Source organism: Phoca vitulina, unplaced genomic scaffold (genome assembly GCF_004348235.1).
Source record: "Phoca vitulina isolate PV1807 unplaced genomic scaffold, GSC_HSeal_1.0 scaffold6, whole genome shotgun sequence".
Classification (NCBI taxonomy): Eukaryota; Metazoa; Chordata; class Mammalia; order Carnivora; family Phocidae; genus Phoca; species Phoca vitulina.
The window spans coordinates 67,552,577-67,572,283 of record NW_022589709.1 but is presented as its reverse complement, the minus strand read 5'-3'; the positions used below and the strand labels follow the sequence as shown (position 1 = coordinate 67,572,283).

Below are 19,707 nucleotides of genomic sequence, written 5' to 3'. Positions count from 1 at the left end.
GAAACCCAGGCTTTACACCACTCGATTATATATTTTTTTAAGATTTTATTTATTTATTTGAGAGAGAGAGAAAGAAAGCCCAAGTAAGGGGGAGAGGCAGAGGGAGAAGCAGGCTCCCTGAGGAGCAGGGAGCCCGATGTGGGCCTCCATCCCAGCACCCTGGGATCATGACCTGAGCCGAAGGCACACACCCAACTGAGCGAGCCACCCAGGGGCCCGCCCCTCCATCCATCATATTTTTATCTGGAAAAAGTACTAATGTATCTATGCAACTTTTTTTTTCATATTTCAGAGCTGGCAATGGGGAATTCAAGAGTTCCAAGGTGAAGGTACAAAGCATCAACACGAAATAATCAGCTGATGACGTGTTCATGTGATTTAGTAGCCTATTAACATTTAATGCACAGCACTGCTGTGGGATGGCATGATATGCCGAATGTCTAAACTTAGAGTGTAATTAGTTGGGGCGGGGTGGGGGAAGGTTGTTTGTTTTTAAAGTAAATTATGATATACATATATTTACCAAGAGATAGTGGCAGGAAGTCACTGAAAGTAAAGAAAGGATCTTGTCTTTGCAAGTGTGCACCTCGACCAAAATAAAGCCACATGTCAACTCATTCTGCATTCAGGAAAGACAATCAGGCACCACGTCAAATCTCAAGGGAGAAAAAAATCTTTTGCTTTTATTCCACATTAAAACAAAATTATATGGAATGTATAAATTCAACACAGCCTAAATCAAAAGTATGCGTAAGAATGTGTACAGCTGTTTAGGTATTATATGGGGCAACTTCACTTTTATTTCTAAACGAAGTTTCTTCAGCTTTAAATGCCCCAGATTGTCTTATAAATTAACAAACAAGTGACAAACAAAACCCTGAAAATTACACTGGTTCTACTGAAGCTAAACCTAGTAAAACATTGCCTGTACCCCCTAAGCCTCCAGCCTCGCTGCCTGCCTGTGCTGCTGCTCGCTGAGCCCTGAGACACACCCCATCCTAATTCACACATTCGAACCTTACTCATCCTCCAAAATGCTTCCTCTCCTAGAAGCAGTATTAACACCCTCTGATTTCATGGTTTCATCTTCACTCCTTCAAGGCATGTATCTATCACACACACAGTCTCCCAACATGTCTCAGCCCCTGTGCAGTGAGCACCATGTACACTTTGGGAGGCACTCCCACAGCGACTAGGACTTAATAGCAATAGATAGTAGCTGAATTTAGTAACTTCATGGATAGGCTGAAGCTGTGATTCTCAGGTTTTGCCAGGTACTTAATCCCACAGCTAGTCAGTCTAATTATAATGGGTTTTCACTATTACAGAAGGCACTCCCTCAAAACTCAGTTTTATTTACCTGCATAGGGGTTGCATTAAAAAAAGACAAAAGGAAAATTATTTCTCACATTCAACCAAACATATCACAATTAATCATCTAAATAATACAAAGCTGCCATAATCCAAAAGAAGTAACTTTATATTGAATATCTGATTTATATAGCCAAAGACCAATCGCTCAGAACTGATCAGGAACGCTGAGTCTATCCTTAAGCAAATGTAATTTAAATAAAAGCCAGAAAAAATAAAAAAGTAAATTTCTTAGAGAAGACAAAAGTTTCTATACTGTAGTATCACAAACAGAGCAGCTCTTAGCGAGCTGTCTTGCTCAACTATAGACCCCAACAGTTAAAACCAGAAACAGGCAAGACTGCTTAACTGACGCTCCAACGAAAACCCATTGTGCTTATTTCTTATCAAACTTTCTCGAGGCATTGACAAAGACATTTTGCAAAGACCTGAACATCCCAACTGCCAGACCAGAAAAGCCCGGATAGCAATGGAATGCCTAGATGACCACATCCCACATGTCCCCTTCCCTGCCCGTGATCGTGGGCTGAACACATAGTGACTCCCACCCATGATCACGCACTCCCGGCCTGCTCTCTTGCATGTACTCCACCCCAGCCTCTCCCTGTAACACAGTAGGTGTCCATCTTGCTGGTGGAGAAGTCAGTGGTTAAAGCTTGAGCCTGCCACCAAGTTCCTTGCTGGTAGCACCCTACATTTCTCCCTTTCTCTTTTCCAAACCATCATCTCTTGAGTTACTGACTTCTCTTACAACGAGTTTATCCGAGTTTGTTCCACAACAGTGTTGGCAAACCCAGCCAGGAGCTGTGCTTCCGATCTGTCCAGCCTCCTTGGGGTTCCCTGGCACAGAGCAATTGGCCCCAGGACCACCAGGGCTCACTTGCTCGGCTCCTGAGTTAGTGGCGGTGATAGGTCATTCGGTAACACAGCTAGTTGTGCACAATCTTAAATTCACCCTGCCAAACATCCTAAGATAACAGATGTCATGTGAGGTTGTTCCCATCATCCAGGGGATTTTAAGCACTGGTTCAGAGTATGGTCCTGAGATCAAGCACAGAGGCAGGAGCATCTGGGAGTGTGTTAGAAATACATCTTCTCAGCCCCCCACCCCCACCTCCTGAATTAAACACCTGAGGAGGAAACATTGAAATCTGTGTTTTCACAAGCCCTCCAGGTGATTCTAACGAACAACTCATATTTGAGAGCCATTGGTCTAAAGAGTCTCTAAAGAGAATGTTTACCTGGGCAGAGTGCTACAGGTCCGAACTGCCTGGGCTCATTAGTAATTTTTTTTTCACAAAGTAATGCTATTCTCATTGGCATAAGCGAGGGCAGCTGGATGTCCCAGAGTTACAAGTACACAGCCCCTTTTCATTTATAGTAAATTCCCAGGTATTAATTTTAAACAATGAAGAGGAGCTCTCTGGATATTACAATTAATAGGTATGCCACTATAGTCCATTTATGTTCTCACTTCTATGTTTAGGACCCAGGGCCACAAATGAAGCCTGGTAAAAGTCCTCTGACATCAGTGATACAAGAGCACAAGAGTGTGCACATATGCAGGAAGGGCAGAAAGAGGAATAGAAGAAAATAAGAAAACGAATGGGGAAAAAGCCAAAATTGTAAGAGAGTACTCTCACCCTCAGATGTAACTCTGACTCATTTATAGTCAACAAAAATGACTCATTTCGGGTGCTTATGTTCCCTTCTCCCCAATGTCAAGCATTATAATTTCATAATTAAAATAAACGTACAGGGGGCAGCCTGTGGAGATAAATAAATTAAAGGAGATTACACTATAATCCTAATATATTACAGACAATGTCTAGACTGAAATGTTTTTGCATTTTTGGCATCCCGACTTAAAAATTCAAAAGAAAAGCAATAGGAAAGCCTGAATCCAACGAAATTATGCTTCTCAACAGAACAGTAATGCAAAGCCACAGTTATGCACCAACGTTACAAAGCTCTGGAACTGTGGCAACAACTAACTCATTCTGGAAACACCAATGGAAATCCCATTTTTCTCAGAAGATACAAAGTTTTCTTAAAATTTCATTTCTAGGTTTGATTTTCCTTCTTATTTCAGAACCCCAAAGCTAATCAACAGATCTTCTCACTGAAAATGTGGGAGGCTGAAGAAACTTTAAAGGGTAATGGGTAAAAAAACCTACATGTACTTAAGTCAAAAGTACCATCAGAGAATTACAGTACATGTTGGCCAATTTAGATACACTAGGAAGACATACATAATAGGACATATATGGAGTGGAAAATGTAATCACATTTACGTCATTTAAAATAAATTACATTTTGGGGCACCTGGATGGCTCAGTCGTTAAGTGTCTGCCTTCGGCTCAGGTCATGATCCCAGTGTCCTGGGATCGAGCCCCGCATCGGGCTCCCTGCTTGGCAGGAAGCCTGCTTCTCCTTCTCCCTCTCCCACTCCCCCTGTTTGTGTTCCCTCTCTTGCTGTGTCTCTCTCTGTCAAATAAATAAATAAAATCTTTAAAAAAAGTAAAAAATAAAAATAAATTATATTTCATATTTTGTCCAAATGGCTCGTGTAAGAAAGAAAAATCTCTCATAACACATATTGTTGCAAGAAAATTTTGAGCTAAAATATATGTACCCAAACCAGAGAAACAATACATGTGTAAAGAAACCATGTTCTTAAAGAATCATTTATAATGATATTTTCTGGAGTTTAGGTAAGCCCTTATCACCTGACTTTCTTAAATACTGTGACAAGAGAAAACATTAGAGTTTTCCTATTTTCTGTTGGGTGATGCAGGAGACATGTTACTAGAGACACAGGCATGGATAGTCCTCTATATTTCCCTGAGTCTTCAAACTCTTCACTGAAAGTCATTGCATCTCTTAGTCATTAAATCTGAGCTCTTTCCCTAGGACATTGTAGTGTTATGAGAGCAGAGAATGAGATCTCCACATCCCACACCCTCAGAGCCCAGTGTTGGTGTTGGTAAGTTCATCACTCCTCAAAGCCATTTCTGGACCATTCTTCCCCTAGCCCTCTTAAAAAATGCTTGCTTACCTAAACTCAAATCAACAATACCACCTTCCATTGTCAATTGCCTATAGCATTAGCCATTTCTCTCTCCTTCATTCATTAAGACTTTATACCCCTACCAGTCCTCCTATGATCACCTCAAAGCTTGCCATTCAACAGCCTCTCTATTCTCTGGTCTCGTTATCAACAAGGAGGTTCTCTTCCACTGCCATCACTTTTTTAATTTAAGTCCTCTGTGCTAGACTAAGCTCCATGAAGATGAGAACCAGAGCTTTCTAGTTCACGGCCAGATCTCATGCACACAGCACAGTGTATACTCTTAGTTAAATAAGGTGTTTTTTTCATCTCCACTAAATGCAAAAATTGGGGGCTACTACAAGGCCTGTGTAGCTTATAAGAGAACCAACAAGGACAATAAAGTGCCTGAGAATAATGTATAAAGAACAGTCAAAGGATATTTTACCCAAAGTATCTGTTGGATGATGAATAACTAAGGTAAAGTGACAGCCTATCTTAAAATATAAGAACGTCAATCATACAGAAAAGGTAAGGCTGACAATTCTGAGACGTGAGATGGGGAACTGGCTCTGCTACTAATTAGTAGCTTTATTTATTTATTTATTTATTTATTTATTTATTTATTTATTTATTTTTTAAGATTTTATTTACTTGAGAAAGAGAGAGAAAGAAAGCAAGTGAGTGAGCATGAGCTAGGGAGGTGCAGAGGGAGAGTGAAAAGCAGACTCCCCACCAAGCAGGGAGCCCGATGCGGGGCTCGATCCAGGACCCTGGGATCATGACTTGAGCCGAAGGCAGACGCTTAACTGACTGAGCCACCCAGGCCCCATTAGCGGCTTTATTTATTTATTTTTTTTTTTAATTTTTTTATTGTTATGTTAATCCCCATACATTACATCATTAGTTTTAGATATAGTGTTCCATGATTCATTGTTTGTGCATAACACCCAGTGCTCCATGCAGAACGTGCCCTCCTCAATACCCATCACCAGGCTAACCCATCCTCCCAACCCCCTCCCCTCTAGAACCCTCAGTTTGTTTTTCAGAGTCCATTGTCTCTCATGGTTCTTCTCCCTCTCCGATTTCCCCCCCTTCATTCTTCCCCTCCTGCTACATTCTTCTTCTTCTTTTTTTCTTTCTTAACATATATTGCATTATTTGTTTCAGAGGTACAGATCTGAGATTCAACAGTCTTGCACAATTCACAGCGCTTACCAGAACACATACCCTCCCCAGTGTCCATCACCCAGTCACCCCATCCCTCCCACCCCACCCCCCACTCCAGCAACCCTCAGTTTGTTTCCTGAGATTAAGAATTCCTCATATCAGTGAGGTCATATGATACATGTCTTTCTCTGTTTGACTTATTTCGCTCAGCATAATACCCTCCAGTTCCATCCACGTCGTTGCAAATGGCAAGAGCTTATTCCTTTTGATGGCTGCATAATATTCCATTGTATATATATACCACATCTTCTTTATCCATTCATCTGTTGATGGACATCTTGGCTCTTTCCACAGTTTGGCTATTGTGGACATTGCTGCTATAAACATCGGGGTGCACGTAGCCTTTCGGGTCCCTACTTTTGTATCTTTGGGGTAAATACCCAGTAGTCCCATTAGCGGCTTTATTTAATGTTACTGGACCTCCGTTTGCTCATCTATACAATAAAGGAGTTGGACCTTTTGGGTTTCAAACATTCTATTTCATTCATGCCTAATAACGCTCCAGGTATAGAAAGGAGCCTAACGAGGGCATTATAAGAAGGCAACCTGAAGACCTAAAGCTGTCAATATATGAAGTTTCCTTACAAAAAAATACAACCCTTGGAGCAGCCACTGTTTCTGTTAATAAACTTTTACTGGAACATAACCACACCCATTTGTTCAAGGATTGTCTATGGCTGTTTTTTCCTGGTACAACAGCACAGATGGAGAGTTATCAAATTAACCAAATGGCCCACAAAACCTAAAATATTTACTATCTGGTGCCTTAAGAAAAAGTATGGTGGCCCTGCACTATATGACATATGAAGTTCATTTTTAATTATTCATGAGAGATGGAAAGACCTGCATTAAAATGCTCTTAAACAGAAGGTAGGGATAAAATGGGGAAAAAAGAATAAGTAGAGATAAGTCAAAATACGATCTCAATTCAGCTCCCAGTGATTACACTAGCTTCTCTCCCTAAGCTAGTGGATAGCTCATCTTCCAGTCTCTGAAACCTTTTTTTCCAAGAATACATAAGATAAAACAAACACTGAAGATTTAACACTCACCTGCCCTCCTTCACTTTGTGTGCATTCCCTCGACATATGTAGTTTTCAATGTAACCAACACTGCAGTTGATTTTTGACCAATCTGGGTCACATACATCTAGGAAGTGAGGCCGCAGTCTGCCTATTGAATACTTGGCAATGTCAGTCAGGGACTGACTAGCAGCTGCACCAAATAAAAATGTTCCAATGGCTTTGTAAATAGTGGCTATGTAGTTATTTCTGATAAAGGAATTCGAGTGCAAGAGGTTATAATAAACAGACAGGGCTTCTCCAATAATCATCTGAAAAAGAAACAGAAAAACAACATGTTAAAACAGCAACCAGGCACTTTAAACAAAATAAAAAATAGAAAAGAAAATGGTAAATCACAATAAAATCTTTATTTTAAAAACACCTCCCTTTTTCATTTGCAAATGGAGAGTCAGGATATCTAATTCTAAACTATGAAAAAAGGTGTCAGATCAACTGTGGATACTGCTTACAAAGCAATGGCCAAAATAATTTCAAATCTACCTGAAACAATAAGACCTTATTTCTTTTCTGGTACTCAAATAAAATGAGTTTTAATAAGCAGACAATGATGTATCATGAATGACAAAAACCATGGTTTGTTCAAATAACACAAACTTTCCTAATTAGAGTATCCCTTGTATAAGTACTTTTATCTGGCAGTGTCTTCATTTTTAGCCAACATTCCTCTGAATCAAAAACATCCATCATATTTTAAAAAGTAAAATAGTTTCAGGGAGTAAACTAATATAAAAGCAGGGATCTGACACTGAGGCCAAAGGGTACGGAGGGCAGAGGTTAGCTGCCAGAGCTTCCCGGCCCTGCCTCTCCAGAGCCCGAGGCCTGGTTAACAAGGCTGACAGACTTAACAAGTCTCATCAACAGACCAAACACACATTCGATGCTCTCCTTCTCCAAGAAAACATTTCAAGTGATTCTTTCCTCTTTATTTTTCACTAAAAGTGGAGACAAAGCCTTCCCAGACTCTAGTAGAGTGTGTGTCAGCCAGCATCTACTGCTATAATGAGTTTAAAGGCATAAAAAGCCTTCCCAATACTTGACAAGTTCACAGACCAAAACCCTAAGAAATCCAAAAAATACTGAGGAGCAAATTTATACAAAATTACATTTGCTGATAAAATAATCCACATTCTAGCTACCTGAGACCAAAATAAATAGTTGAACAAGAAGAAAAAGCTTGCTTATTTATGTTGAGCAAGTGAGGAGATGCAAGTCACAAAATTTTTCTTAAGTACTAGTATTGCTGCTTCATCTTAAATTTACATGAACAATCTTACAAAACATTCAAACATTTCCATTTGGTGTGGATTAATTATCTTCATGGTAAGCCTTATAGTAGGTAAAATAAATGGTTGCCTCCTAAAAGAGATTTTAAACTGATAAACAGATACTACACTTGATCTTAGCCAAAAGGCCAAGAAGCGATTAAGAACCTAACACCAGGGGTGCCTGGGTGGCTCAGTCGTTAAGCGTCTGCCTTCGGCTCAGGTCATGGTCCCAGGGTCCTCGGATCGAGCCCCGCATCGGGCTCCCTGCTCGGCAGGAAGCCTTCTTCTCCCTCTCCCTCTGCCTGCCGCTCTCTCTGTCAAATAAATAAGTAAAATCTTAAAAAAAAAGAAAAAAAAAAAAGACCCTAACACCAAAAGTTCTTTCTTTGTTTGGCTCCATGGCTCCATAATTAGAATGTTAAGACTTAGACAACTAGACTATGAATCCTACAAAAGAAAGAATCAAGTTTTAGTCATTGAATAAAAACCCAGTACCACCATAGTGGCCTCCAACAGAGTAGGTGGTTAGTAAATTTTAATTGAAAGGGGTGCCTCCTGGGTAAAATGTAAACACCCTTAGTTTAAACATTAAGCCCCATAGAAATAGATTCCTCATTACAGTAATTAATGTGAATTCAGATCCTTTTCTGAGAACAGGTCTCTCAGAAGAGAAAAACCATATGCACTTCTAGGGATACCACACCTCTGCAATTGTGCTCAGGGTTCTCCCAACCCCCTCCAGTGGCCCATGTATTAAAGTAGATACTGTCTCCTCTGACTGCCAAGGTGTCCCAGCAACCGCCTTTACAGATGAGCAGCAAGAGAGGACTTCTCTCATGTTTCATTATGGAGTTGCTCTTTGATCATTTACAATATATACCAAGTATATTAATCAACCACAATTTGAGCAGCTAAAACTCCCCCACTTCAGCTGTCAGCTGTTCTTGTGTAAGCACTCAATTATTTTCCAATTCTTTAGGGCCACCCAAACCCTGGTTCTTGACACTGAGGTCAGAAAGTCAGCTCACTAGGAGAATTCAGCGCAATGCGTTCAGATGACAAACTGATTCACAGAGGTAGTGTAAGCTGAAACTTAAAACCCTTAATGCTGGGAAAGGGCAGGGGGATTCCAAAGCTGACAAACGCTGGGTTAATGTACATCGTTTTTTATTATGTCCTCCATCCTCACTGAGAGAGCTAGACAACAGACAAGTTCTAAATTGATTTTCTAAATTAAATGTAGGGATGCGTCTGAGCATTTCACTATACAAGACAGCCATATTTTTGTTTCATTTTAATACTTTGTCCTGCCCTCTGAGTCATTTATGCCAATGCTTAGCTTTTGGTGAAGTCCACACTTAAGCTGACTGTGGCCTATCTTAGAGCTGTGATCACTTCTTATGCATTATTTACACTCCAAAGGTAGGATCAATTATTAAAGAATGAAAGATAATGTCTGGGGAACTAAAACAAAATACCTTTTTTTTTTTTTTTTTAAGATTTTATTAATTTATTTGAGAGAGAGAGAGAGACACAGCGAGACAGGGAACACAAGCAGGGGGAGTGGGAGAGGGAGAAGCTTCCCGCAGAGCAGGGAGCCCGATGAGGGGCTCGATCCCAGGACCCTGGGATCATGACCTGAGCCGAAGGCAGACGCTTAACGACTGAGCCACCCAGGTGTCCCTAAAACAAAATACTTTTGAAGACCAAAGCTAATAATTACCAAATCCATGTAATTCAACCATTTAAAACCTATGCACCACAATATTTTCTCACCATCTCCTTTATAGTTCCATCAACCAAGATGATTTTATACATCTCTACACCGTCCCTATATTATGTACCTCCCCTTCAGGGCCCACCTTCCCAAAAGTGTAGTCTAAAATCACTGGTGTGCTGGGACGCCTGGGTGACTCAGTCGGTTGAGCATCTATCTGCCTTTGGCTCAGGTCATGATCCCAGGGTCCTGGGGTCGAGTCCCGCATCGGGCTCCCTGCTCAGCGGGGAGCCTGCTTCTCCCTCTGCCTCCCGCTCCCACCGCTTGTGCTCTCTCTCTCCCTCTCTCTCTCTCTCTGACAAATAAATAAAAATCTTTTAAAAAATAATAAAAATTAAAAAAATAAATAAATAAATAAAATCACTGGTGTACTTCCACTCCTTCCTAAATATCTTGAACTACCTTCATTCCCTTTATTCTACTGAATCTTTTTCAAAAGTCAAAATGGTCTCATCGGATTGAACAGGTATTTATCAACTCTCATTTACCTTAACTTCTCACAGTATTTGACATCACTGATCATTTCTCCTTATTGAAATTCTCCCTTGACTTCTGAGAAACTATATTAACTCTGGTTCTCCACCAGGCTCCCTCAATCACTTATCTATCTGTGGATCATCTGTAAGCCAGGTCAAAGCCTGGTATGAAGTCTGAATCACAGTCCTGATTTTTTTTTTTTTTTTAAGAACTGATTCACTTTCTAGTAAATAAAATTAAACATTACTTACATGTCTAACCAAGTGCTTACTGAAATAAGTGGAGTTAATAAACAAAGTGAATTTTTTAAAATTAGTACATAAAACTACCACCCTGTGCAGTGTTGGCTGATATGAAAATAGTACTTTCATAGCACCTTTAAAGAGTCTGTTCTTTTTTAAGAAACCTACACTCAATTTATAATCGTTTTATTAAACACAGAGATAACTTTCTCACAGTAGATGATGAAATCGTCAAAACTGAGGAATTCATGAAATATAAATAACAAGTCCTCGCTCACGGAGGGTTCCGTCAGGCCCTGTGCGGGTGCAGGCTACACCTACACTGCCCGGCTGTCAGAACCCCGTCCTGCAGCAGGCCTCTGGTCTCTACTGGATTTCTGTAGTTTTGCTTGTGCAGCAACCTTTTGACTGAGAGACACAAAGTCAAGCAGAATTGAAAGACAAGTCCAGGGGCGCCCGGGTGGCTCAGTCGTTAAGCGTCTGCCTTCGGCTCAGGTCATGATCCCGGGGTCCTGAGATGAGGCCCACATCGGGCTCCCTGCTCAGCGGGAAGCCTGCTTCTCCCTCTCCCACTCCCCCTGCTTGTGTTCCCTCTCTCGCTGTGTCTCTCTCTGTCAAATAAATAAATAACATCTTCAAAAAGAAAGAAAGAAAGTCCATCTGCAGCAGTGTTCGAATACTCCAAGGGAGAATCTTGTATGAACTCAGCTACTACAGCTGACCCTTCGACAGCACGTGTTTCAAATGAGTGGGTCCACTTACATTATACAGTACTGTACATGTATTCTCTCTTTAGGATTTTCTTACTAACATTTTCTTTTTTTGTCTAGCTGACTTTATTGCACAATACATGTAACATACAAAATATGTGTTAATTGACTCTTTATGTTATCAGTAAGACTTCCAGGCAGCAGTAGGCTATTAGTAGTGAAGTTCTGGGGGAGTCAAAAATTTTAACACAGATTCCTGACTGCACCGGGTGGCAGTGTCCCCTAACCCCAACTTGTTCAAGGGGCAACTGTATTTGCAACTAAGTATCCTATTAAAAACTTTAAATTCAAATAGTATCTCAGAAACACACATACTTAAAAAAAAAATCTACTCTCACTGCCTTCTTAAAGGAACAATCATAGCCTTGGCTTTTGTTCTTTCAGCAGTAAAAATTCAGTGTAAAGATTTATCTAGATTAAAGGGATCTGATTTCTTAAAACTTCACCTTACTGTAGAAGAGCCAGCCAAGGTCACTATGTAATTACTCTCATTTCATTCCAGCACCTAGGACATGCCAGGTTCCACCATGCCCGGCTCCCTGGCAGGCAGCGGGGGTCCCAAGAAGAACAAAGCACCATCTCTGCCTTCCAGGAGTTCACAGTCTCATAAAACAAGCATGTTTATGAGAAAGATTTTCTTTTATTAATTATGTACCACAAATAATGAGCTGATTAATTCTCAATGCTAATAAGGAGCCGTGATCATTCTTGAATGAAACATTGAATTTCTAAATTAAGCTTTTTTTTTCAATAAACACCAAAACTGACAAGACACACATGTTATCTTATTGGCCTACCTCCTGGATGGGACCATATTTTCTACTTTCAACCAACATAAATCTTCCTTCTAAAGTTACAAGTCATGGAGCATAAAGCTATTTAATCTAAGTCACAGACTCTCTCAGTTGAGAAATTATGAAATAATCTAGTCCAATCCCTTGATGTCTTCTCCTTAGAGCACAATCTCTAAGCATTCCCACCCGAAATCCTAAAAGCAATAGTTACTATTAGGTTTCAGTACCAGTAAAAATTCTCTTGTGTTCACTGCTGATTATATACACAACTTTGGCTTTTCTCTCTAGTTGCTGGCATTATTTAAAAATTCTTTAACATGGGTTAGAATGAAGTCTTAACATTAGTTATTTTTCTTTTTTTAGAACTCGGTAACTAGAAAGTAGGTACATACACACAGATCCCACAAATCATAAAGTAATACCCTAGGTATAAAGTATGCTAAAAACATACTGCTATAACATGTATCTACTGCATGATTACTGCAACAACAGCAACTTAGAGCTCTAAAAACCACAGTGACTTGGAAAATATTAGCATAAAAGCTACACACATTCAGTTAAGATTCTTCTAATTATACAGTTATTCCTTTGGTTCCACTTAAAATAGCTGAGATCACCTTGATCAAATAACGTTAATTAAACGTTAAAAAAAAATACATTGTTTTGGACATTTATGCATTCAGTCACTAACAGATTAACACAAAATTAAGCCAACTGCCCAAAAGTGATAAACTTGGAAAAGTGGATTTGACTTACAACAATAATACTGAATGGAATGATTATTCCACCTAATAACGCATAAGGTATGGTGTCTTCTTTGTAAGGATACTTGATGGACTCATCATTACAGAATATTCCTCGTTGGAAGGGGGTATGCCTTGAAGTAAGAATTGCAAAAGGCAATCCAGCTAGCAAAAGGAATAAATGAAAATATCATTAAAATGGAAATACGAAAATTAATTAATGGCAATAATTATCCCAGAGACTGTTTAAAAATGCATTTGCCATGAAAATAAATAAGAGCACACATAAAAAGGAAATGCAGCAATGCATGCAACACAAGTTAGAAAGATTACAGTTGAGATTAAAAAGATAGAAAAGGGACTAATGCTTTACCAATCTAACCAAGAGTATCTTCTTCCCTTTGTTCCTGCCCGAACACGCTAAACAGATGGCAGAGAAGACAAAAAAAATCCCTTCTCATGCTCGTTTGCCGCTCAATCACAGGGTTTTCAACACTATTCCCAAACCCATTTGTCACGCACTCTGCTTCCAAAAGGAAAACAGCTTTTTGACATTACCCATTTTGTCTCAAAATTACTACCACATTTGGACAGGACATGGTCCTGGCTGAGCTATTAGAGTATCTGAATAATATGTTATCCACTCGTTTCAATACTGTCTATAGCAAGTTTCGAGCTGCTGTGAAAAGGATCTGAACTTAAACCAAGTGTAAGAAAAAATGGACAATGAAGTCAAGCACAAAAACACCAAAAGACAGTTCTGTTTTCACCCATGTTTTCCCTCAAGATTATGTCTCACACTCACCTCCTAAACTGTCTTTTCCCTAAAAGTCAGCTTTAAGAATTCAGGTCTCCTTCAGTGAAGCAGACATACTGATTAATATGCAGCATACCAACTAGGAATACTCTATAAAAGAGTTATAGGTTAGCAGAAACCTTCAACATGAGGTCTGTGTCGAGACTTACCCAAGTATGGAAGATTGTCTCTCTCAGAGACCCATTCTCCCAGCAGCAATGCCATAACCACCAAGCTAACATACTCATTGTATGTTTAAGTGTTCTTTCCATGAAGCACCAAGTCTTGATGACCATTTACAGGTCTCCTTAACTCCACTAAAACCCCAAAGGCTGAATGACAAACACAACTCTGCCACTCTGCCTGAGTGTCGTTACTACAAATATCAAGTATGTTCTACCTACAAGAGCTAAATGAAAAGAAGTATATTCCTAGTTCTTTTATTTATCTTCCTGTTTTTCATTTACACCCTGAATACATGAACCAAAGTTATCTTTGTGTTAAATCATCTGCCAAGAGTGGCAACCCATTAGAAGTCTTTAAGATGTTCACAAGGTTCCCAAAGCCATACTTCTGGTAAAAGCTACAATTACAAATAAATAAATAAACTAGAATTGACTTTGCTAACTGACCCTTATACTACCTCTCATGTCTGATTTCAGACTATCCTCTGATGCACTAAACTGTCTGCACTCAGAGGAACAGGGTGAAATGCCCAAGCCTTTAACACAGATAGCACAGCTCCAGCACAAACCTTGTGCACACAGCAGCCACGCTGTGGAGGTTAGTAAGCAGATCTGCGCTATCAGTCGCTGCCTGCCCTGTACAGTAACTAACCATTCACCCTTCAACCAATAGCCATACTCTTACCGCATGAGCAAATTTATTTTGTATTCACAAAGTACCACCATTTCTACAGTTCAATTCTACTTGGAAGAACTCTACACATAATAATGGAAACTTTCAATCTCTACATTGCATATTTCTGAACTGGTTGAATTTTTCAATGATGTCTTTCTTTTGTAGTGGGACAAGAAAATATCTAGTACAGAAATTAAATCCACATATGATTAGTGTCCAAAACTCAGTAGGCTTTATGTCCTTATTCTCAGGAAAAATTCATATTAATAGACCCAAATATATTGAAAAATGTTCTTAGCAAGCATATCCACTAAGCTGGGTTTTGTTTTTTTTTTCCTCTGACCAAAACAACTATGTTGGAAATTATTTTTAGATTTAGAAAAAAAGTTTGTGGGTATTTTTCTTAGGATAAGAAGGAAAGAAAATAAAATCACATACAAGTATAATTAGCCCATTTTTAAAAACAGGAATATATAGATGGGTAAATGTTGAGTGAATCCACTATCAAAGAATTCTGGTAGGTGCTACCAGGAATACAAAGTTATATAAGGCACAATACATACGTGCAGCAAAGAGTAAACAGAGGTACAAAAAGCTATGAAGGTTCAAAAGAGAAGTTCTGATGATATTCAAAAAGCTGGTGGTTACCACAGAACTCAGCAGAAGGCGTCTAATAAAGACAAGAGATTTGGGGATATAAAGGATCTCTGAAGCCACAGAGGTAAAAGAAAGAGCAGGACAGATATGAAATGAAATGAAAAGAAGAGGAGGGTGAGGCACAGGGCAGCAGCAATATTAAAGGGATGAGCACAGGAGGAAGATCCACTGAGGCAGACCTGGAGGGCCGGAGAAAGGTCAGGAGAGAGTAACATCACTGAGGTCAAGTCCAGAGACAGCATCTCAGGATGTGGTGATTGAGCCACAGCATCTAATACATTTTCAAGAGGCAGACTTAGTAAAAGTGTTTATAATAAGGAAGAAAGGGTGGAAGCCATACCATGGAGATTTTAGCAAGGAATGATTAAAAAAATAAAAATTTAAAAAAGCAGGGATCTACCACAAATGCACACTATTCTTTTAAGAGTGTGAGTGAAAAGCAATCTTATCACAGAAGGCCTTAGAAATATCTTAAATTAATAATATTTGCAATTTCTGAGAGTCCATGAGATCTCTTTTATCAATGTCATTATCCAACACCATTTCACTTTTACTAAACCTGAATGTAGACCCCAAAAAGGGGATGGAGAAGATCAAATCACCAGTTGTTCACTGACCCACTTCAGGCTCAAAAAGATGACCTAGTCCAGACTCCTGCTCTGGAAGTTTTGGAAATGGAACAAAGACTGACTCAGTCAGAGCTGGCAAGGAGCACTGAACCATGCACAAGAAAGAATGGCTGAAGAAGAGGCTGAGGACAAAGTAGGCCTGCAAAGAAAACAGAAATGACTAGCCTGGCCCCTGAGAGTGAGAAATGGGGAAAGCGGCTTTGGCTCCCCATTGCCAAAGGGCCTCACTGATCTTGCTGTTTTGGAGCTGTTAGAGTGTCCTGTATCCTGTCAACAAAACCCAACCTTACTCCAGCTAGTTATAAAGGAATTCTGCCCCTTGCAACCAACAGAGCCATAACTAAAACAATTATAAAAACTCCTCCTACTGTGAGAGCATGTCGATTACTAATTTTTTTATTAGCCTTTGTAATGCTAGAGTGAACATTTCCAAATACTAGACCTTGTTTTCATTTCTAATTATTTCCTGAGACTATACTTTTTATGTGGAATTACAGGCCAAAGGATATAAATGTTAAGGTCCTTGACAAACTGCTCCAAAAAGGTTATTTTATATAACCACAATTTACTCTATCAGCCCACAGTGTACAAAAATATGGAGAAATGCAAAAATTTAAGTAAAAACATCTGATGCTATTGTTAACTAAAGATTTCAAGGCAAAAGAGAAGGGTTCCATTTACTCTTCTCAATGTAAATCGAACACCCTTTTCCTTTTACCTGAAAGATTACATCTCCAAGACAATCCCTTTTCATCATTAGTCAAATGACTACATTTGTCAAACAATGTTTTTCTTAATACTTCAGTTTACAAAATTCATTTTCATTCCCTTTTTGAAAAAAAGTTTACTGAGGTATAGTTCACATACCATAAAATTCAGCCACTCATAAGTATATCATTCAGTGATTTAGGTAAATTTATAGAGTTGTACAATCATCACCACCATACAGTTTTAGAACTTTTTCATTACCCCAAAAATTCTCACAAGCCCATCTGCATTCAATTCTTGCTCCTACTGCCAACCCCAGGCAACCACTCATCTGTTTTCTGCTTCTTTTTGAGCATTTCACTTAAATGCAATCATTCAATATGTGGTATATCTTAAGTCCTTATATCAGTTAGCATAATGTTTTTGAGGTTCATCCACATTGTAGCATGCATTTTGTTCCTTTTGTATTGCTAATTAGTATCCTACTGCATGTATATACAACATCTGGTTTATCCATTCATCAGTGGATATTTGAATTGTTTTGGTTTTTGTCTAGTGGACTAATACCACTATAAACATTCACGTACATGTTTTTGTGTGGACATATATTTCCCTTTCTAATGAGTAGACACCTAAGAGTAGAATGGCCAAATCATATGGTATATGTTTATATTTAACTTTTTAAGAAATTACCAACCTGGGGGCCCTGGGTGGCTCAGTCGTTAAGCATCTGCCTTCGGCTCAGGTCATGATCCCAGAGTCCTGGGATCAAGCCCCGCATCGGGCTCCCTGCTCAGCGGGAAGCCCGCTTCTCCCTCTCCCACTCCACCTGCTTGTGTCCCCTCTCTCGCTGTGTGTCTCTGTCAAATAAATAAAATCTTAAAAAAAAAAAAAAAATTGCCAACCTGTTTTCCAAAATGGCCATACCACTCTACACTCCCACATTCTGCTTTTTAATATGCCCATGTAGCTAGTCATATTCATCCATTTAAGAATCAGATTTTCTGCATGGTAAACTCATACTTACCCACAAATAAATATAGCCTTCTACTTTCTACTAGTGAATATTTGTCATAGTTCAAAAGAGAATGTGTGATAGGGTAACTCACCACTTTCACCAGCTAAATACCAGCAGAGCAGTTCTTCATCCATTACCAGAGATAGGAAAAGATAATATAAGAACATGGTTGGGTGCCTGGGTGGCTCAGTTGGTTAAGCCTCTAACTCTTGATTTCAGCTCGGGTCGTGTTCTCGGGGTCGTGGGATCAAGCCCCATATTGGGCTCCGTGCTTAGTGGGGAGTCTGCTGGGGATTCTCTCTCCCCCCCCTCTGCTACTCCCCCAACCCACGCACATGAGTGCTCTCTCTAAAATAAATAAAATCTTTAAAAAAAAAAAAAACACGGTCACACAACATCTTTAACTTCCTCTGCACAAATACTCAGCATCTTGAAACCATGATATAAACAAAGGTGTTAGTTGGAAAGATTGGCGGTGGGGTGTCCAAAAGAACTGAGAAACTGTGATTAAGAACTTTTTTACATGTGAAGGGAAATAGTGAAAACTACACAAACGCCTCCACAAAATAATGTTTTAAGGTTCATCAATGGTGTAGCACAGACTGGTATCTTGTTCTTTTTTACTGTAAAATGGTATCCCATTAGGGGTTATAAAACTATCTGATGCTCAGGAAAGAGTGGCATGCAATTCCTGAGTCCACAGCAGCAAATCATTAAGGGACACACTTCCCCCCAAGGCTAAGAGCAGTAAGCATCAGCCTGAGAAATCCGGACACAAAACTATCAGACACCACACTTCAGTAGCCTCGAAGAGGAACATACCCCACTGGCAGATAAAAGATACCACCAAACAGAGAGGACGATGTCCATTTGTGAAATCTCAGGGATCATATTCTAATGCCTGAACAAGAAGGGAAGGATGTAGATGGAGACTAGAACTATAAAGAATGTAAAGGTATAGACTGAACTGTAGAATAAATGGGTCTATTATTACTTTTAATACTTGACTGTGGCCCTAGGCTAAACAGATAAGGGAGGTGTTTATTTAGTCTACCTTCTTTATTAGTTCATTTGAAAACCTACCTGTTTACTCACCAATGGGGAAATTCCAAGTAGGAAAGAGTCAATTTTGAAAATACGAGTTGTCAAAGATGCTAGTGAGGACCTAAGATATAATTATACTTAATAAAATAGTAAAAAGAGTATGTCAATGCCTTCTTTTCCTTCTGCTTATATTTAAAGAGCACGAAACTGTGGTGACTAAGAGAACCTGTGAAGTTACTCTGCTCCATTCATGCATAAAATAAAGTGTACTCGGGTACATGAGAATACATGATAAAATAAGGTTCAGGAAACAGAGGGAATAAACCAGAAACAAAAATAATTATTGAACTACACCAAAAAACAAGATTCAAGAAGAAGGAACTAAGATCAGTTTTATTACTTAAAGCACTGAATGTTTTTCTTTTGCTGTAAACAATTCAGAGCAGTCACCTTATATATAACACACTCTCATGTTACACAGGGTGTTGATATGAGTATATTTCATTAATATTAATCTTTACTAGGGGCAGGGGTTTTTTTTTAATGAAAAATAATTTTTTCAACCAGCATAAGAAATTATAACTAAAATTAACTGAAACTAGAACATCACTAAATCTTAAAGAACCCTGAAAAGTTTAATATTAACTACATTTGAACACAATTCAGTATATAGACCACAATCTTATGGAACTCCATCTGTAATAGAAGTCTGATGAATTCAGGAAACTTAAGGAAGATATAAAAATAACTTCTTTTTGTCAACATTAAGAGATAATATAATTCAACTAAAGAAGGTAAAATCTCAAAGTCTTGAGTACTGTTTCTTTAATAAAGAAGCAATCATTCAATTCAACAATTAAGTGGGGTCTTACTACTCTGTACCAGGCACTAGTCTGAGGGGAGACGTAACTGCAGATACAGTACAGATCTTATAGTGGTCAAGTTGTGAAGTCACTTACAAAGTAGAGTCAACAGTATTTGTTTATGGATGGATTGGATAGGAGTGTGAGAAAAGAGGAGTGAAGGATGACCCCAAGGTTTTCCATTTGAGAGACCAGAGTGGGGGGGGGGGTGGCTGGCTGGCTCAGTCAGCTGGAAACCAAAATTAAAGGCACAATACCATTAATAACAGTTCAAAAAATTTAAATACTTAAGTATAAACCTAAGTACATATATATAGGATCTGTATGC

The 19,707-nt window shown here is 39.1% G+C and overlaps 1 protein-coding gene and 1 pseudogene across 3 annotated transcripts in view; both read right to left on the bottom strand.

The window, feature by feature from the left end:
- Positions 1-19,707, bottom strand: part of PLPP1 (phospholipid phosphatase 1) — a 100,361-nt gene that overhangs the window by 20,886 nt on the left and 59,768 nt on the right. For 2 of the 3 annotated variants that reach the window (XM_032404415.1, XM_032404417.1), the window contains exon 3: positions 6,703-6,983. In XM_032404415.1, the coding sequence (XP_032260306.1) occupies positions 6,703-6,983 (281 nt within the window). Of the gene's footprint in view, positions 1-6,702; positions 6,984-12,816; positions 12,969-19,707 lie in introns of all 3 variants that reach the window. The other variant, XM_032404416.1, reaches the window with a different exon arrangement.
- On the bottom strand, positions 8,011-8,158 carry LOC116632521 (annotated as a pseudogene).